The 20261-nt window shown below is 42.6% G+C and overlaps 1 protein-coding gene across 7 annotated transcripts in view; it reads right to left on the reverse strand.

Moving 5' to 3' along the window:
• SASH1 (SAM and SH3 domain containing 1) overlaps nucleotides 1-20261 on the reverse strand; it is a 1041684-nt gene that overhangs the window by 63851 nt on the left and 957572 nt on the right. For all 7 annotated transcript variants that reach the window (XM_037730362.1, XM_037730366.1, XM_017505762.2 and 4 more), the window contains exons 5-8: nucleotides 15456-15496; nucleotides 12643-12729; nucleotides 9890-10002; nucleotides 1047-1148 (exon numbers count right to left, since the gene is read on the reverse strand). In XM_037730362.1, the coding sequence (XP_037586290.1) occupies nucleotides 1047-1148; nucleotides 9890-10002; nucleotides 12643-12729; nucleotides 15456-15496 (343 nt within the window). The remainder of the gene's footprint in view (nucleotides 1-1046; nucleotides 1149-9889; nucleotides 10003-12642; nucleotides 12730-15455; nucleotides 15497-20261) is intronic.

The following is a 20261-nucleotide window of genomic DNA, read 5'->3' on the forward strand; positions in this document are numbered from 1 at the left end:
CAGCATTGTTCATAATGGCTAAAAGCTGGAAGCAACCTAAGTGTCCATTAACAGATGAGTGGATAAACCAAATACGGTATATACATATAGTGGAATATTATTCATCCATAAAAAGGAATGAAGTTCTGATACACACTGCAGAGTGGATGAACCTTGAAAGAATTATGCTAGGTGAAATAAACCAGACACACAAATATTGTATAATTCCACTTATATGAGCTACTGAGAGTAGACAAATTCACAGGGACAGAAAATAGGATGGTAGTTGCCGGGGCAGGGTGCGAGTGGAGGTGGGTGAGGCAGGGGCGTAGGGCGAGTTATTGTTTAATCAGAACAGAGTTTCTGTCTGAAATAGTGAAAACTTCTGGAAGTGGATTATGATGTTGGTTGCACAGCAATGTGAACTTAATGATCAATATCATTAACAGTATCAGTATCACCAAACACTTTAAAATAGTTGATATGGTAAATGTCATGTTATGATACTTCAGGGCAGTAAAATAAATAAAAAACAAAACTCCAGCATGATAACACTATTTTGACTGTAACTGAGTCTCTGTCAGGTAGAGAAAATAAGCAACCTACATAGACACCTCTTTGCAGACCCAGTTGTGAGCTGGAAGCTATGAAAAGAAATCCAGGCTGGGTGCGGTGGCTCAAGGCTGTAATCCCAGCACTTTGGGAGGCCAAGGCGGGCGGATCACGAGGTCAAGAGATCGAGACCATCCTGGCCAACATGGTGAAACCCCGTCTCTACTGAAAATACAAAAATTAGCTGGGCGTGGTGATGTGCACCTGTAGTCCCAGCTACTCGGGAGGCTGAGGCAGGAGAATTGCTTGAATCCGGGAGGCGGAGGTTGCAGTGAGCTGAGATTGTGCCACTGCACTCCAGCCTGGCACCTGGCGATAGAGTGAGACTCTGTCTCAAAAAAAAAAAAAAAACCAAAAAAAAAAAAAGAAGAAGAAATCCAAAGGCTGAAATGGTGAAGACTGTCCCTTGTCGGCGCAGGTGATCAAGATGTCAAAGAAAGTCATGGTAAACTTACATTGCAGTTTGATGAGCCATCAAATGTTGGGTAAGAACCATCTGGCCAGTCGGCAGGGTCCAGAGCAGCCGACTGCCGGTGCTGGGCCTCATATTCCTTCAGCTGCAACAAGAAGAAATGGAATACTGAAGTGGAAATCATGGCCAGACGCTGGCCAGACCTTTTACAAGGAAATGACTAAAATAATACATCTAGGTTCCTGGTTGAAAAGCTTGTGCCCAAGCAGCAGAGATCACTTTGGGTACCTTCTTCATGCCAGTATTGGTAACTAAGCATCAGCCAAAGACACCTTTCCCAAAACCAAGAGGAAGGTAAGGACCCTGTCCATTGGGTTTTCATCTAAGTCAAATCAACAGGCACAATGGACTCTGTTCCAGAAAGAATCTTCACTTTCCCCCTCCAACATCAAAACTTAATGTTTCTTCAGCTTGATTATACAGAAATCGTCTGTAGTTTGGCCTCTGAATTACCTTCCCAAGTCTGTAAGTCAAAAACATGCATGTCCTTTTTAGGAAGAGAAAATGATAAGACTATAGACATTTTAGTGAAACAGGGTCAAACCCTGAAACACACATACATATATATATATATTTGCTGTTGTTTTTGTTACAACAGGACCTCACTCCGTCGCCCAGGCTACAGTGCAGTGGTACAAACATGGCTCAGGCAGACTTGACCTCCCAGGCTCAAGCGATCCTTCTACCTCAGCATCCTGGGTAGCTGGGGCTACAAGCATGTAGCCCACCTAATTTTTGCATCTTTTTGTAGAGATGGAGTTTTACCATGTTGGCCAGGCTGGTCTCGAACTCCTGAGCTCAAGCGATCTACCCCCTCAGCCTCCCAAAATGCTGAGGTTACAGGTGTGCGCAACCACACCTGGCCCTGAAACAGAGTTTTAAAAATCACATGCTTGTCTTGCTCAAAATGGCTTCAAGTTGCTAATCCAGTGTTATCACCTAATAAACGTTATGGGGTTTCCCGGAGACCTTTGAGGGGGGTCTCTGTATTCAGACCTTTGACATATTGAAAGTTTAGGTTCAGAAACAAGGTTTCTGGTTTTTGAAAAACAGAGAAAGACAATTGAAATGCTAACAGCAGGCGGGGCAAGAGGCCGAGGGCGGGTGGATAATCCGAGGTCAGGAGATTGAGACCAGCCTGGCCAACATGGTGAAACCACAAAAATTAGCTGGGCATGGTGGCGCATGCCTGTAATCCCAGCTACTCAGGAGGTTGAGGCAGGAGAATTGCTTGAACCTGGGAGGTGGGCGTTGCAGTGAGCCAAGATCATGCCACTGCACTCCAGCCTGGGCGACGAGAGTGAAATTCTGCCTTAATATATATATACATATGCTATAGCAAAGTGAGGAGAGTTACTTTAAAAACAATTTTTATAACCTCTTTTACTATACTTCTCAAATAAGTGAGCAAATACAACTTAGCAAGATGAGATCTTTCAGAATGGCATATGTGAGACAGTCCAGGTGTCACACACAACTTGAGCTCTGGAGCTCAAAACAATTGGCACTGCATTAAAATCCTATTATAAAGGAGTGTGCAGCTATGAATTTAAGACAGTTATCAAATCATGTTTCACGAGACAAGCAACTTAAAAACAGAAATAACTGAGCCTGACCGCCCATGCCATGGTGACTGGACGATCCCGAAGGCCCGGAGCTTGAGGAGGCGGTAGCGCCACGACAATGACAAACGTTCCCCTAGGAAAAAGCCACTTTCACAACTGTGATTTCAACTACGAAATTCTTTTCTGCATATATGTGGGAGGGGGTAGGCAGTACTGATTATAGTAAGAGCTTGAATACAGAACTACACACCAGCTGGGAGCCCTGAGGACAAATCATTTAAGCCCTCTATATTTCTGTTCCTCCACCTGGAAAACAGGCATGACAACAAATCTATCTTACAGAGCTGTTACCAGAATTAACTAAGATAATGCAGCTACGCTCTTAGCATGCCGTATTTAAGCAACAGAGTTATTCTAGTACTATTATTATCACCATTGTGCTTTCAGAGAAAACAAAGCTCAACGTTCACACTAACTTGGCATGTTGAAATGTTTTTGTATTAGGGGTATTAACCATTTTAATCTTTGTATTACATTAGGGATACTTAGAATGTTCCAGTCTTTACAGTATATTTATGTTATACACCAGGATGTTCTTTCCATTTTGATATATCGGCTTGTGAAATGCTACGTTCTCCCTGTATGATTGAAAGTATCTGCCTGTTGGAAAATTGGATTATCATGAGATTATTAGGTCTTCAGGTCTTTAGTCCATGTTTATACCCAACCTTAGCCCCAACTACTAAGAGCCGCTAAATAACTTTCATTGTTAATGAAAACAGGTACCAATTTCTAACTAGTCAATCATATATAGACTATTTTTTTTCCTGCTGTATGCTCATCTCTGCTATCTACTTTGGGACTGAAACACGTGTGCTCTTCTGATAGAGCACACTTTGCCACAAAACTGGTTTTTTGGTTTGTTCTCTGTAACAGGGTCTCACTCTGTTGTCCAGGCTGGAGTACAGTAGTGCAATCACGGCTCACTCTATCCTTGAACTCCCTGATTGAAGCAATCCTCCCATCTCAGCCTCCCAAGTAGCTGGGACTACAGGGGCATGGCACCACATCTAGCTAATTTTTTTTGTATTTTTTGTAGAGATGGAGTTTTACCATGTTGCCCAGGCTGGTGTTGAACCCCTGAGCTCAAGTGATCCGCTGCCTCAGCCTCTCAAAGTGCTGGGATTAGAGGCATGAGCCACTGCACCGGCAACTGTTTTTTAATTGTCCTAGTTACACAACTCAGAGTATTTTAAAGTTACAAAAGAAGATCTCTTTTTTTTTTTTTTAAGTGTACTACGCAGGAAAAAAAAAACCTACATAATTACACAGGTTATTACATAGATAATTACCTGTGTAATTACATTTTTATATTCCACTTTGCTTCAGGAAGTTTTGTTTTAATTATAATTTAATGAAGGCATGACTATTTGTGATTTTCATTAAAGAATGTGTACCTTTTAAAGCAAATCCGTAGTGTTTTACACATTAATTCCAGAAGTTAAAAAATAATGACATTTTAAAGTATGTGTGTGTTTACGTGAGTGTGTGTTTGTCTTAAGCAGAAACGTTCCCTCACATCCTTTGTTCCCTATTCTAATTGTTTTCTCACAGTTCAAGTCCATGACATGATTGTTTAGAATGATGGCCGTCTTTAAAAGAGTAATGCTTATTCCATCTTGGAGCCCTTTAGGGACAGATATATCATAATGTTTCAATTTCTACTAGTACTTACTATAAAGTGCATTTATATTATATTAAACCAAAATCCACTCCAGCTGCTTTTTAAATTCATTTCTTTCTAATCTGTCCTCAGTAGAGATTTTAAAAACAAACAAACAATTAAAACATTCTCCAGGACATCTGAAAGATGTACTCTTTAACAACCCTTCAGACACCTGAAGATGTGATTAAGTTCTTTTCTGCTTCCTTTGAGATACATCCTTTCCAACTTCTCACCATCGGATCAATTTTTTAAAAACTTTCTATGGATTCTATAAGCCTCTCTATGTGACCAAATCTCTGTGATTTGATACACAATAGCTTTTACAAGGAAATGACTCAATAATACATCATAATACATCTAGGACCCCGGTTCATAAGCTTGCGCTCTGGTATACCAGATGTCCAGAGTACCTTTATGACTTTCTAAGAATGTCAAGTAGGTATAAATTCACACACCCTGCTTTAGAGAACATGACTAAAAGAAGCTGTCTCCTCAAAGATATCTAGATGGCTGCTCCCTGTCCCCAATCAACTTTCAGACACCTTATCCCTGGCATGACAAATTCTATAATGCCATTCAACCTCCAGGGCTCCCCCCTCCCTTTGGAATCAGGCTGAGGCTAGACTCCTTCTGAAATCATCTCTGTCCAACTTCATCCTTCTCTCATCCTTGTCCCTCACTTAGAGGTTTCTCTTAAAAGCCTTCTTTCAATAAGCCACTTGCACAATGCTATAGTTTGGATGTCTCTTTCCCCAAACCTCACACTGAAATCGAATTCAAACACTGGGGATGGGGACATAAAGAGAGGTGCTTGGGGCCATGAGGGAGGATCCCTTAAGAATTTCTTAATAACCTGGGGAGGGGTGGGGAAGGTGATTTTTTTCACTCTATTTGTTCCCCAAAGAGCAGTTGTTAAAAAAGAGCCAGGCACCTCCCCTCTTCCTCCTGTTTCTTTTCACCAAGTGATCTCTGCACCACCTTCCAGCAAAAGCAGCCTAAGGTTTTCCTTAGATGGCCAGTCTCCTGGCAGGCAGAATCATGAGCCAAATAAACCTCTTTTAAGTTACCCAGTCTCTGGTATTCCTTTATAGCAACACTAAATAGACTTAGATACACAAGAATCCCTGTTTCACGCTCTGCTTCCAGGGAATCCAATATATGATACCTGGAATTAAGAAAAGTTTGGGCCAGGCACAGTGGCTCATGCCACTGTAATCCCAGCACATTGGGAGGCTGAGGTGATAAGATCACTTGAAACCAGGAGTTCGAGACCAACCTGGGCAACATTGTGAAACCTTGTCTCTACAAAAATAAAATAATAATAATAAAATTAGCCAGATGAGGCCAGGTGTGGTGGCTCATGCCTGTAATCCCAGCACTCTGGAGGCCAAGGCAGGTGGATTACTTAAGGTCAGAAGTTCGAGACCAGCCTGGTCAACATGGTGAAACCCCATCTCTACTAAAATACAAAAAATTAGTCAGCGGTGGTGCACACCTGTAGTCCCAGCTACTTGGGAGGCTGAGGCAGAAGAATTGCTTGAACCTGAGAGGGAGAGGTTGCAGTGAGCCAAGCATTCCAGCCTGGGCAACAGAGCGAGACTCTCTCAAAAAAAAAAAAAAAAATTAGCCAGGTGTGGCCACTGGCATGTGCCTAGAGTCCCAGCTACTCAGGAAACTAAGGCATGAGGCCCACTTGAGCCTGGGAGGTCAAGGCTGCAGTGAACCATTGATCATGCCACTGCACTCTAGCCTGGGCTACAGAGCGAGACCCTGTCTCAAAAAAAAAAAAAAAGTTCATGATGCCAGAACATCAGTGACAGTCAATGACAAACATTAAGTGCTCTTTTCTCAATCTCCAAAGGACTTTACTTCTGACTTTCACATGGATATCATGTTTGAATCAGATACATGCATCATCAGATAAATCAATGTGTAATACTTAATGATTAGATCGCATTGACTTGAGCAGTCTTTAGTGTAAATAATCACTTTTAAGTAAATGTGATTATTAAATCATGGTCATAGATCTCTCTCTATTACCTATAGACTGCTTCCAGTTAAAATTGCAAAGGACATATTTTTCTACCACACAGCTCCATCAATGCTGATTATTATCATGCCAAAAAATGTACTACTATTCTCTTTTATCCAAGGCTTTACAATGTGAGTGTATTCCCTTATCTTCACCCACCCCAACACACACGCAAATTACTCACATAAATGAATAGCCGATAACTTCCAAGTATGGGCTTTCTACAGCTTATGGAGTTAGTAAAAGAGCTGAATATCCTGAACTTACTTGCCAAGAGCTATATAAGCCCTTAAAACTGGGACAGGCACAACTCATTCTACTGAGTGAGCTTCACTTGCTGCACATCACAGAACCTGCGTTTTTATGAACTGAAGGTTTGTGGCAGCCCGGCATGGAACAAGTTTATCAGCGCCATTCTTCTAACAGCATGGGTGCACTTTGAGTCCCAGTGTCACATTTTGGTAATTCCTACAGTATTTCAAACTTTTACGTTCTTATTACATCTGTTATGGTGACCTGTGATCCATGACCTTGGATGTTAATATTGTAACTATTTTGGGGAACCACAAACCTAAACATATAAGATGGTGAACTTAGGCCAGGCACGGTGGCTCACGCCTGTAATCCCAGCACTTTGGGAGGCCGAGGCGAGTGGATCACTAGGTCAAGATATCAAGACCATCCTGGCCAGCATGGTGAAACCCAGTCTCTACTAAAAATGCAAACAATTAGCCACAAGTGCCTGCACTCCCAGCTACTCAGGAGGCTGAGGCAGGAGAATTGCTTGAACCCAGGAGGCGGAGATTGCAGTGAGCTGAGTGTAGATGTGAGTGGAGGCTTCAGACCTTTGGCCTGGGTGCGGCCTCCTTGGCCATGTTTGTGTGGTTGCAGAAGCAGCTACAAATCTCATTGAGAGCAGGACTGTTGTCTGTAAGGCAACTCAGAAACAAAGAAACCAGAAGAAAAAATCCAAGGCATTCTCTAAACTTTAGTAGATTCTACAGATAAGGAAGAGCACCTGTTGGCAGATGAAGAAGTCACAGAGCTGCTTATTAGACTGTTCTCAGGGCAGCATACATCCTCAACTACTGGTGCCTAAATGAGCTGCTTCATAGCCAGAGATGAAACACTTCATGAAAAATGTTGTCTGAAGCAGAAAACTGTCCATGGAGGGGATCTACATCCTTTAACTTATGACCTGCTCAAGATTGAAACTCCCCAGCACTTTGGGAGGCCAAAGCAGGCGTATCACCTGAGGTCAGGAGTTCAAGACCACCCTGGCCAACTGATGAATCCGTCTCTACTAAAAACACAAAATTAGCTGGGCGTGGTGACGCATGCCTACAATCCCAGCTACTCCCGGAGGCTGAGGCAGGATAATTGCCTGAACCCTCGATGTGGAGGTTACGGTGAGCTGAGATCACGCCACTGCACACCAGTCTGGGCAAAAAGAGCAAAACTGTGTCTCAAAAAAAAAGAGAGATGGAAACTTATTTGATCACCATATAGAAGAAGTTAAGACTCAGACTTCATGTATTGACTATACTGAGAATGGTTAAACTGCCTCAGAGGGTGTGATAGGACATGCCATTCCTCCAGGCTCCCAGATGGGTTTACCTCCCACTGTCAATCAAGGATTTCAAGACACCTGGGTGGAGCTTGTGGCTGTGAATCCTGATCAGTGATTATAGGACAACTCAACAGAAGAGAAGATGGTCTATGCACGATTTGGAGGCAGGCATCATCATGTTGAGGAAAATTTTGCCCATGTTCAAATCAAGACAATTAGGTCCACTCTGTTTCATTTGTATGAATTTGATTTAATTGATGGATATTTTCCCACTATAAACTGTAAAACCATGATTCATCACAGCCCTAAAACCCAGTTATCACATACAAATGACGATCAAAACGAAAAAGGCTACAAAGAATTAATATGTGAAACACCACTGTAAGCTGAAAAAGCATTTGAAAAGAATGAAATTTACAAAACACACCTCAGTGTACTGTCTTTTTTAGTGCAATTTTAAAAGATAGCTTAACTTAGGATTTCAATATTTTATTTACTGCACGCTTTCATCCCATCTAATGGTTTTAACAGACATTTTCTAATAGCTTTAGGATGGGTAATTAATACACATGCTTTAAAGAAGTCAAGCTCATTAGTTAAAAAGCTGCTTAGGGAGATCTAGGTCATAGGCAGATTTTAAATAACAATTTCTGTGCACAGGCATTCCTCAGAGGTATTACAGGTTTGATTTCAGACCACTGCAATAAAGGGAATATTGCAGTAAAGTGAATCTCATAAATTTGCTGTTGTTCTCAAAAAACCAGTGTCTTAATTTATCATAAGACGTACTTCCTTATCTCTTCATAGAACTGAGGAGTTAGGGGCTTGCTCTGGATTAGGCTTTGGCTTACGAGAGTGTCATGGCTGTTAGGATCTCCCCAGCCCACCCCAACTTTCTCCACATCAGCAGTAAGGCTGTTCCATTTTCTTATCATATGTGTGGTCACTGGAGTAGCGCTTTTCATTTCCTTCGAGAACTTTTCCTTTGCATTCCCAGCTTAACTGTTTGATGCCAAAGGCCTAGCTTTTGGCTTACCCTGGCTTTCAACACGCCTTCGTGGATGAGCTTAATCATTCCTAGCTTTTGACTTAAAGTGCAAGGCATGCTACTGTTCCTTTCAATTAAATGCATAGAGGCGATTGCAGGGTTATTAATTGGCCTAATTTAAATACGTTGTGTTTCAGGAAATAGGGAAACTTGAGTCAGATGGAGAGAGATGAGAGAGCGGCTGGTCAGTGGAGCCATCAGAGCACACCCATTTATTCATTATGTTCACTATCTTTTTTTTTGAGAGGGAGTATCACTGTCGCCAGGCTGGGAAACATGAGGAGACTCTGTCTCTGTAAAACATTTAAAAATTAACTAGGTGTGGTGGCACACGCCTATGGTCCCAGCTACTCAGGAGGCTGACATGGGAGGATCGCTTAGGCCCAGGAGGTTAGCTGCAGTGAGTTGTGACTGCCCTGCACTATAGACTGGGCAACACTGTGAGATCTCAACTCGAAAAAACAAAAATGAAAACAAAAACCTGATGTTTATGATGCTTTTACATTTGATTCTTATTTAATAATTAATTTTTCACTACTGATTACATTCTTTTCAAAAGCCTTGTGGATTTTGCAGTTGCATTCAGAAGGATTCTTATTTATTGATTAATTGTTTTAAACACTGATTATATTCTTTTCAAAAGGCCGTTTTCCTTGTTAATGTGGTCCACAGATCAAAAATATCTGCCATTCATTCATTCATTCATGTTTTCATTGACTGCAAGTTTTACCTCACAAGGTAGAATGCTTTTATCAAATAAACAGAATAAATATTTTATCTGATATCAGGGGTACCTGAGTACTATACCCCTTGATGGCCCCAAACATTTTTACGCTTCAGGAAGCCAAGTCCTCACAAATATAAACCAGGTATCTGCATGCTTACCCTAGCAAGTGCTTCCTCAATAGTGATCATCTTTTCTTTGACCATCATCATTAGCTGAATCCGCTCCTCATCGCTCATCGTTATTTCACTGGCAACGTAACCAACATCTTCTCCTAGAGATTGGGGACAAAGAATAACAGGAATGAAAACATTAATGAGGAAACAGAATGTCAGTGCTGACACCTGCTGTCTCGGGCTAGGGAAGAATGTTGCTCAGGACACTACCTATGTTAAATGTTACTGAGGGAGCAACAGGGTAGCAAAGAGTACGCTGCTTTTTAAGAGGCCAATAAGCACCTCTGATGAAGAAGAGGCTTGCAGAACATGTGGATGTCACCGTAGAAACAAATTCTTCAAGATGATCAGAGCCTTTGAGATGGAGCGCCCAATGGATGGGTTTTGGAAGAAAGTGAGAGAGAGCTCCGCAATGTAGGTGGAGTAAAGATCTAATTCATACACCCAACTGGATCACACAAGCATTCCAAGGCTCCTTCAGCTGTGGGTTCTCTGTGTCCTTTCATATGAAATATAAGTGAGAAGAAAATATTTTTGCAACGAAGTGGGAAAGAACGCTAGGTCATGACAGAGGGAGGAAGGTCACAGAGTCTAGACCCACGGCCTGGCAAAACCTCCTACTAAGCTATTTCACTGTTAACATTCCTCAGAACTAAGTGCAGCCCGGTGCAGTGGCTCATGCCTGTAATTCCAGCACTTTGGGAGGCCAAGGCAGGTGGATCACCTGAGGTCAGGAGTTCAAGACCAGCCTGGCCAACAAGGTGAAAGCCCATCTCCACTAAAAATACAGAAATTAGCCATGCACGGTGTCAGGCACCTGTAATCCCAGCTACTCAAGAAACCGAAACAGGAGAATTGCTTTGAGCCCAGGAGGCGAAGGTTGCAATCAGCCGAGATCTTACCACTGCACCCCAGCCTGGGTGACAGAGCAAGACTCCGTCTGAAGACCAAAAAAGAAAAAGAAAAAAAAAAAAAACACAAGTGCAAATCACAGACATGAAGCATATTGAGTCAATCAAAAGAAGGATTCCATACAGGTTTGTATCTGAAAGCATTATTGTCATAAATTGGTTTCCAAACTGAGGGAAAATCAACTTCCAATTCATACCTGGAAGCAGCTAGAACTGCACAGAAGAGAATGACCCATGAGATTCCTAAGTTTTCCTACAGAGAGAACAGACTGCTATTGTCTCCAGTATATCTGAGCCACCTTGGGCAATGGGGCCTCTGGTCAGCATGCGGGGAAGGACATTACAGCTCATGCTGGTGAACGTGAGCTGTAACATCCCCACTCCAGTCCTGCATCCTACACTCCTCCCCATCATTCTCCTTTCTACTTTTCACCAGCTTCCAGTATCATTAGGATGCCTGGCTGTGGCTTAATTTGCCTTTGGTGTTAGGAACAGAGAGAAAGAGTCTGCCTGTAGACTTGTGGGGAACCATTTCAGGCACGGCTGACTTTAAAATTTATGTTGCCCTGTATTTCCCTATCTCATTTCCATTTTGTAATCAATCAATCCAAAAATACTCCTCAAGTTCCCTTTGCTGCTTACACAGGGGGAATAATAGCGTGTGCTGGGTGAAGAGAGAAGCCTCATGGCAGAGAGGGTGATGGGGAGTTGGTTGAATTCTTTAAAAATCCACATTATCTGGTAAATTGTGGACTTCCTCCTTCCCTCCCTCTCCCTTTTTCCTTAGCTTTCTTTCTAAATTAGACTTTTTTTTTTAGAATCCAAGGTTTATTTTGAATCACAAGTGATGCAGGGTGTATACAAAAAAAAAAAAAAAAACTAGGAATGCTAAAAAGAAGGAAAACTAAAAAAAAAAAAAAAAAAAAAAAAAGAAAAAACAAAAAGGAGGAAAACTAAAAAAAAAAAAAAAAAAAAAAGAGCCACGTGGAATGTTGCCAAGGAACCCAGGTGTGCAGTGACTTCTGTGCTGTTCACATCCATTTTTCTCATTTCCACGTGTATGGATAATTAGACAGACGTTCCACACAGTGCAGGACCCTAAGATTTTGTAAAGGAAATGAAGTAGTGTTACTGGTGATCAAGGAAAACTTTTTATCTATCGATAACCTCATTCAGCTGGACTGGAATCTGGAAGTGGATTTGTTCTGGTTTCTTCTCTGAATACTGGGGAAACATAAATCATATAACTGAGCCTCAAAGGGATGACATATTTACTCACTATATAAACAACAACAAAAGACACAGCAGAGAGTAGGGTAGAACTCCCTTCACAAAGCCGCCCGGGCAAATTCCCATGATGTCAGACCACTAGAGTTTCCAGGGGCAACACCCAGAACCGTCCCGCAGAAGAGCGTCAAACGTTCAGAAGAATGCAAAGGCTCTAAGTGGGGATGCAGACACCAGAGCCCCAAACCAACACACTGCAAGGGCTTGCTAGACCCTTTCGGGTTAGATCTCGACAAGAGAAGACTAAAGATCCTTCTGAGGTTACTGCGGCTGAAAAGACTAAAGATTTGACCTCTGCTGTCAGATCTATGAAGGGAAAAAACTGTGAACTTGCCCCCTTTTGTTTTCTTTGACTTAAAAAAAAGAAAATCACTGGGACAAAGTCTTAAAGGAACAACAGGAATGTCAGAAAAGTTGAACGCTTTATGGGCATGTGCAGTGAGTTATGCTAACTTAGAGCATCCACTGAGGTTGGCAGCACAGGCTTCTTCAAATGTTAGGGCTAAAAGGACCTACTGTCCGCCAGCTGCATTGCAGTACCTTTTGAAGTCTGTCTCATTATTCCTTTCTGGTTCTTTCGGAAGTTCTGCCAGAAATACTTGTTTTTCTTCTTCCAGTCTCCTTTTCCTTAAAAAAAAAAAAAAAAAAAAAAAAAGGAAGAAAAAGCACAAGCAATAAATAAATTCATTAATAACAAAAGCAGCCTCTTCCTTATAATTTGAAGCTAGTAAGAATACTTTGATTTCACAAAAGGACAGTTTTTTTTTCTTTCTTTCAGTTAGTGGAAGAATGGGAGATGCCTATAAAGTTGTTTAAAAGAAATACAAATTTCCCGGTAGCATGAAACGGTGCAGCGGGGTTAAGATGAGAAACACAGAAACATCAAAAAGGAAGGCAAACTATGCGTTCTTGTGTTTACTTTGTTGCTTGTTTAACTACTAGGCCTAATTTGGCCTTGTCTTGCAGTATATTTCCCCCGCTTTGGTCTTAGCCACAATTATTTCAACTATACCACAAATAGGGTATTTTAAGAAGTTCACTTTGTTTTGTTGTTGTTTCTGTTGTTGATCTACCCTTGGTTTATTTCTGTTATTCCAGATTTAATGACACATACAGAATGGTTGGTATGTCCTGGACCCACAGGTCAGGGGAGTGGGTCCCCTGGGTCTGTGGGTCTGGCCCCCACTGTTACTCTCTGAAGTGTGGTCTACAAGGTTCTGGATATGGCATGACTCCCACGTCCCTGGCATTCAGGCTACCTGGTGACCCACCTACAGCTTACCCAGGGCACAAAGACAAGAAAGACTGCAATCCGGCTGTGGCATCTCCCAAATGGGTTTCCCTCTACGCGCCCCACCCCCATCCTTTCCAAACTACTGCAGTGACTTTCAAGGGAAAACAAATTCGCTGCTTTAGCGAGACATTTTTAGTATGTAGTAGGATTCCAATCATCAATAATATGTGATGCCTTTTTAAAAGCAAAGCAAAAGGGGAGAGTAAGTAAAACTAATGGATAGAGCTGTCCTTTATCCTTTACAGATGAAAAGCGGCAGCAGTGGTGTCTGCCATCATGCTGATGCGGCACATCCAAAATAGCTGCTTTGTCACCACTTGGTGTCTGGCTGGTGGCTCCATCGTCACTGGATACAGGGCCCAGCAAAGTGATGGGTTTCCCCAGTCTAGACTGGCGGTGCCAAGCAATGAAGCAGACACGTGGGAACCATGTCTATGGTGCTACCAGGCTAGAAAGGGTGTCGTCTGTCAAAACAGGATGCCTGCATTTAAGTTCTGACAGCCCTCAGAGTTATGGGAATGAAACCTTCAGCCAAAGGCAGAGCTCTGTGCAAGTTTTATATTGCCCACTGCCTTTGGGCTTAACACTGAAGCAAATGTCAGCCATGCAGAGTTAAAGCAGGTTAGTTATTATTAACTCAAACTTTCTCTTGGACAGTTCAGAAATATTTATTTTATTTTCTTTATTTTTTGAGGCAGAGTCTTGCTCTGTTGCCCAGGCTGGTGTGCAGTGGTGCAATATCGGCTCACTGCAAACTCCGTCTCTCAGGTTCAAGCGATTCTCCTGCCTCAGCCTCCTGAGCAGCTGGGACTACAGTCATCAGACTAGCCAGGCTGGTTTTGAACTCCTCACCTGCTGATCTACCCGCCTCGGCCTCCCAAAGTGCTGGGGTTACAGGAGTGAGCCACCGTGCCCAGCCTATTTATTTTCTTTTTAAGAGACACAGTCTTTGCCATTCAAACTGAAGCACAGTGTCGCAATCACAGCTCACCGTAGCCTCAAACTCCTGGGCTCAAGGGATCCGCCCACCTCAGCCTCCCAAGTAGCTGGGACTACAGGTGCATGCTGCTATGCCCAGCTAATTTTCAAATTTTTGGTAGAGACAGCATCTTGCTATGCTGCCCAGGTCAGTCTCAAACTCCTGGGCTCAAGTAATTATCCCGCCTTGGGCTCCCAGATTGCTGGGATAAGAGAACTGAACCACTGTACAGGCTGAGAATGTATTGACGTGATATTCCCTTCTCCCTTCTCCCATTTTCATGATTCTGAAACAGAGATGCAACCTAATGAATGGTAATAGCTAACATTTATTCAGCTATTATATCCAGGTACTTTGCTAACTAATGGCATATTTCATTTAACACTCAATTATATCATACATTATTGCACCAACCTAGCAGATGAGAAAACGGAGGCTTGGTACAGGTAAGCTACACAAGATGATAGCTATTCAGTTGGCAGATTCAAAGCCAGGCAGCCAGATTCCATTGAGTACTTACGTTCCTACTCACTATCACCCACCCACCCTCTGACCCAGACAAGGCAGCAGTTACTAAACCAAGAGTGAATTTTCTAATCAAGAATATATAAAATATACAATGCTTGATTGTGCATAATCTTGGATCTAAAAAATTCCAAATTGAAGGATTTATCCTAAGGACATTATCAGAGATACAGGCCCCAGGAGTTTTACAGCAGCAGTACATTTTTAAGTCTGCATGATATTCCACCATATTGGATGTGCCATAAGTCAATTAACCAATTAGTTCTTTGCTGGATATTTAGGTTGCTTCCCATTTTTTCTCTACTAATGTAGAGAATATTCAGTCATGGGAAAATGCTCATAACATATTCAACTTAAAAACTATAAAACAGTATGCAGAATATAATCACAATTATTTTTTTAAACCCTAGAAAAAGAATAAGGTGGTACACCAAAATCTTAACAGTGTTTATTTCTGAGTAGAAGGATTATTTGTAGTTTTTATATTTTCACGTTTGTGTTTTCTATAAAGTATTCAAATAATTAAATAGGTAAACCAAGAAGAATGGTACTGACCTACAGAGCCGTCTTCTGAGTTTGATTTATGAAGAGGGTTCCTAGAAAAGAAAAACAAATCAGATTACCAGAGAGACTTGCTTTCATGGGAGAACTGGAAACCCTCCTAACTAGTCTGACCAGCATCAACACTACTTAATACAGCCAGGGAAATTGTTATAGGCTATTTACCACTGGCTTTTCTTAACCCATCTGCTGACTTCCTAGAAATAGACTCGTGTGCCATTTGTCAACATTTATTAAAGACTCACTCGAAGGTGAGACCCGTAATATTAAATGAAGAAGACAGACTTCTTCACTAGATGATCACTAAAGTACCTTTCATTCTGTGAACTATTAATACAAGTGAAATTGCTGCCATTGGGAAGTGTCTTGTGTAAGAGAAAAAGAAAGCAAATGATAATAAAATCATAAACAGCACCGCAAATGCCACTTGGGCCTGCACATGAGTACAGGGGTCAGCTCTTGGGAAACAAAGAGGGCGGGGAGGCGGGGGAGAGACCCACAGCAGGAGACTGAGTGCCCCTAATAGGGGCGGCCAGTACGGAGTTCCTCCAGTTGCTTGCTGCCAGTTGGCAAGTGTAATGTCCATCCCGCTGAATGTTCCAATGTTCAGAGAGAAGCCAGAAATCTGCATTTTTTTTTAGATGGAGTCTTCCTCTGTTGCCCAGACTGGAGTGCAGTGGCACAATTTCAGCTCACTGCAACCTACGCATCCCAGGTTCAAGCAATTCTTCTGCCTCAGTCTCCCAAGTAGCTGGGATTATAGGCATGCACCACCATGCCCAGCTAATTTTTGTATTTTTCGTTGAGACAGGGTTTCACCATGTTGGCCAGGCTGGTCTTGAACTCTTGACCTCAGGTGATCCACCCGCCTCAGTCTCCCAAAGTGCTGTGATTACAGGCGGTGAGCCACTGCGCCTGGCCAGAAATCTGAATTTTTATATGAGACCTCTAACATTTTTAAGTGGTGGCAAATGAACCAGTTTTTAAAAATGTGTCCAAATTAATCAATACATGTCTAGGCATCGAATTTGCCCCCTACCCTAACACCTTTGGCTGCCAGTTTGTGAAGGCAGATACAGATGAACTCAAATAATCTGAAAAGTGTACACAACCGAAAACCAGTTCATTAAACATTTATCCAGAAAAAAACTCAGATAAACAAAATTTAAAGAAAGAAAGCATGAAAATGGGAGAAGGGAGTAGGGAATATAGCTTCAATATGTTCTCAGCCTGTATTGATTCAAAGCCTTTCTTTGTTCTTTTTTGGGAAAACCAAAGAAAGTTAAAAGTTGGTTGTATCAAAAAGGGAACAAGGTGAGCAGATCACTTGAGTTTGAGGCCAAACTGGACAACATGGCAAAACCCCATCTCTACTAAAAATACAAAACTTAGCCAGGTGTGGTGGCGCACGCCTGTAATTCCCACTACTTGGAAGGCTGAGGCAGGAGAATTGCTTGAACCCGGGAGGCAGACGTTGCAGTGAGCCGAGATTGTACCACTGTACTCCAGACTGGGTGACAGAGCGAAACGTGGAAGAAAGAAAGAAAAAAAGGGAGGGAGGGAGGGAGGGAGGGAGGGAAGGAAGGAAGGAAGGAAGGAAGGAAGGGAGGGAGGGAGGGAAAGAAAGAAGAAAGAAAGAAAGAAAGAAAGAAAGAAAGAAAGAAAGAAAGAAAGAAAGAAAGAAAGAAAGAAAGGAGAAAGAAAGAGAGAGAAAGAGGAAGGGAGGAAAAGAGGGAGGGAGGAAGAGAGGGAGGGAGGGAGGGAGGGAGGAGCATGGAGCAAAATCTTTCATTAGGTGGGTCCAAAGCCCAGAAGGAAAGTTCAGTATCCTTGGGCTTGTAGCCAAGGAAAACCAGAAAGAAGGCACCTGCATCAGAACAGACACAGACACTTTGGGTATTTAAACCCGAATCTGCACTACATGTTCACTGCCAGGAAGGAAGATGGAAGAGGTGATTTTCACATCTGAATGAGTGAAAAGACCAGAGAGTTGGAGGCCAGAGATGAGTTATACTAAAAAAATTTTAGAGGAAAGGCTGAGCAGGAGGAGATCAGCCTGGGCAATGCAGTAAGACACCATATCTACAAAAAAAAAAACAAAAAAAAACTTTAAAAACGTTTAGCTGGGCATGGTGACATGAGCCTATAGTCGTAGCTACTCGGAAGGCTGCAGGAGGAGGACTGCTTGAGCCTAGGAGTTCAAGGTTGCTGTGAGCTATGGTCGCACCACTGACCTCCAAACTAGGTGACTGAATGAGACTCTGTCTCTTAAAAAACAAAATACGGTACAGGAAGAGAAACTGAACATCCTAATCACCTGAAGTGATTTTCTGTCTACCTTTTGGATAAAAGGACCTTGAGAATCCAAGGTGACCAGAGAGAGGGGAGGGAGGCTTTTTCATGCAGAGCTGCCTTTAATAAGCCACCACCCTTTGGTAGCTGCATGGGTGTGGGCTGATACTGGGTGCCATTTCTGAGTGGCAGGCCCAGCCCTGCAAGCACCGCCATTCTCCACCACTGAGTGCGGTGAACTGTGGATGACCAGCACAAAAATCTGAAAGCCTTCTATTGTAAACTAGGGGAGAGTCCAAGCTCAGAACAGAATCAGGGGAGAAACCGCTGCAGAGGACAAGAGCTAGATTTGAATTCTAGTTATTTCCCCTTACTCCTATGCTGTGAATACAGAACATGTAAGGAAAATCCCACCTATCACCAAATTGTGCCACAACATGGCTGAGACCTACTTTCCTGCCTCCTATCCCCACAACAATTCAAATCCCTATATTTACCTGCAAGGCTTTTAGGAGGTAGCCATTTGAAAATGTAAATCATTCAGTCAAAATGTAGCGAATAACACCACAAGTAAGGGACATGGATGAATAGGAAGAAAGGGGACCCACAGGCTGGGGAGGAGGCGAGACTGGAACAGAAAAGCCTAAGAAAGGATGGGGGTGGGGGATGAAAGGAATGAGGAAGAGAAGCAGCCAATGTGACTCTCAGGGCCACAGGAGAAGCTGGAGCAAAATAAGAGCAAGCTAGCAGGCTGGAGGCTGAGGCAGGAAATCCTCTGAAAGAAAGATGAGTTTCTGCTTACTTTAGATTCTTAATTTTTTTTTTTTTTTTAATCTTACTGTGCTGGACTTTGCACTTCAAGTCATGGGGCTGTGCAACTGCTCACCTTACTTCAGTGGGCCGGGGTCTGCAGCTGGTAAACCGTGTTTTCTGTAAGGGGAAGTCAGAGGCACAGGGAGCCCCACATGCATTTTTGCCCTCACGCTAAGGACTAGGGATGTCTTTTTTTTTTTTCTTTTTTTTTTCTTTTTTCCTGAGATGGAGTCTCGCTCTGTTGCCCAGGCTGGAGTGTAGTGGCGTGATCTTGGCTCACTGTAACCTCTGCCTCCTGGGTTCAAGCGATTCTTCTCCCTCAGCCTCCAGAGTAGCTGGGATTACAAGCACATGCCAGCATGCCCAGCTAGTTTTTTTTCTTTTTTATTGAGACAGAGTCTCACTCTGTTGCCCAGGCTGCAGGACAGTGGCGCGATCTCGGCTCACTGCAACCTCTGCCTCCCAGGTTCAGGCAATTTTTCTGCCTCAGCCTCCAGGAACTACAGGTGGGCACCACTATACCCAGCTAATTTTTGTATTTTTAGTAAAGATGCGGTTTCACCATGTTGGCCAGGCTGGACTTGAACCCCTGACCTCAGGTGATCCACCTACCTCGGCCTCTCAAAGTCCTGGGATTATAGGCGTGAGCAACCATGCCTGGCCAGGACTATAGAAGTCTTGACATAATTGCTAAGGACCAATAACCCTACCTCGGGATAAAACTGATTATGTAATAAGTCAAAACATAAACTGTGAACTTCTACTTTCCCTAAGGGTCACCAAAATACTTCAAAAAGCACACTGCAGAAAAACGTACGCTCTCAGTGCTCCACCATTATCACAAAATGTAATCATATTTTCCTCTCTAAAATGATGACTGACAATAGTTTCATTATTTTTCATCTACAGTCTTCAAATTGTCACACACTTTGAATAACTGTATCATCTAGTTTAAGCTTGTCCCAGGCACTGCTTGAATTTCCCCAGGAAGCCAGCAGATGGCACTGTAGTTTCTTTATTCATCTTGCTGTGGTGAGTGGGATTTTGTTTTTAAAATTTCACAAGTTCACCACCTAGATGCTGGCCAAAGAATAACAATCCCATGTTTCATAAGCGTGAGGCTCTCCAGCTCATCAAATTTGCAAAGGAGGAAAATGACACCGTATGAATTTGGATGCAGTGACTTCTCCCTGCAAACAGAAGCTGGCATAGAAGCAATGCAAAATGCCATCTCCTTTCTCCTTGAGACTGACTATTAAAATTCATCCAGCAGGAGCAAAAATCAATGATATAACCCCAGTCCAAATGTGGATGGCAGCAGGTGGAAAGGGTCATTTACTGATCTCCTGGTGGAAGAAATTAATGCTGAGACGTCAGTTCCAAAGAAGCCTCCTGGTAGAATCTCCTTCCTCCAGCCGGATGCCCCAGGCCCGAGGATGGTGGGTGCTGGAGGTGGATCTGCTCTTTGGACTCATTTTTTTCAATGTCAGTGGCTAAAAAGGATGGGAACAGCATGGATTTTGATGACCAGGAAGCAATAATTAATATTTCTGCTGTGCTTTAAAACTCCATTTAAACATTTAATTATCATGAAGTATTGGATTTAAAGTCTCAGAAATAAACCTTAGAAAATACTGTAACTCCTACTATTTTAAGACCCCAAACCTGCTTAAGTGTCAACATTTTTCCTCAAGA

Source organism: Cebus imitator, unplaced genomic scaffold (genome assembly GCF_001604975.1).
Source record: "Cebus imitator isolate Cc_AM_T3 unplaced genomic scaffold, Cebus_imitator-1.0 Scaffold341, whole genome shotgun sequence".
Taxonomy (NCBI): domain Eukaryota; kingdom Metazoa; phylum Chordata; class Mammalia; order Primates; family Cebidae; genus Cebus; species Cebus imitator.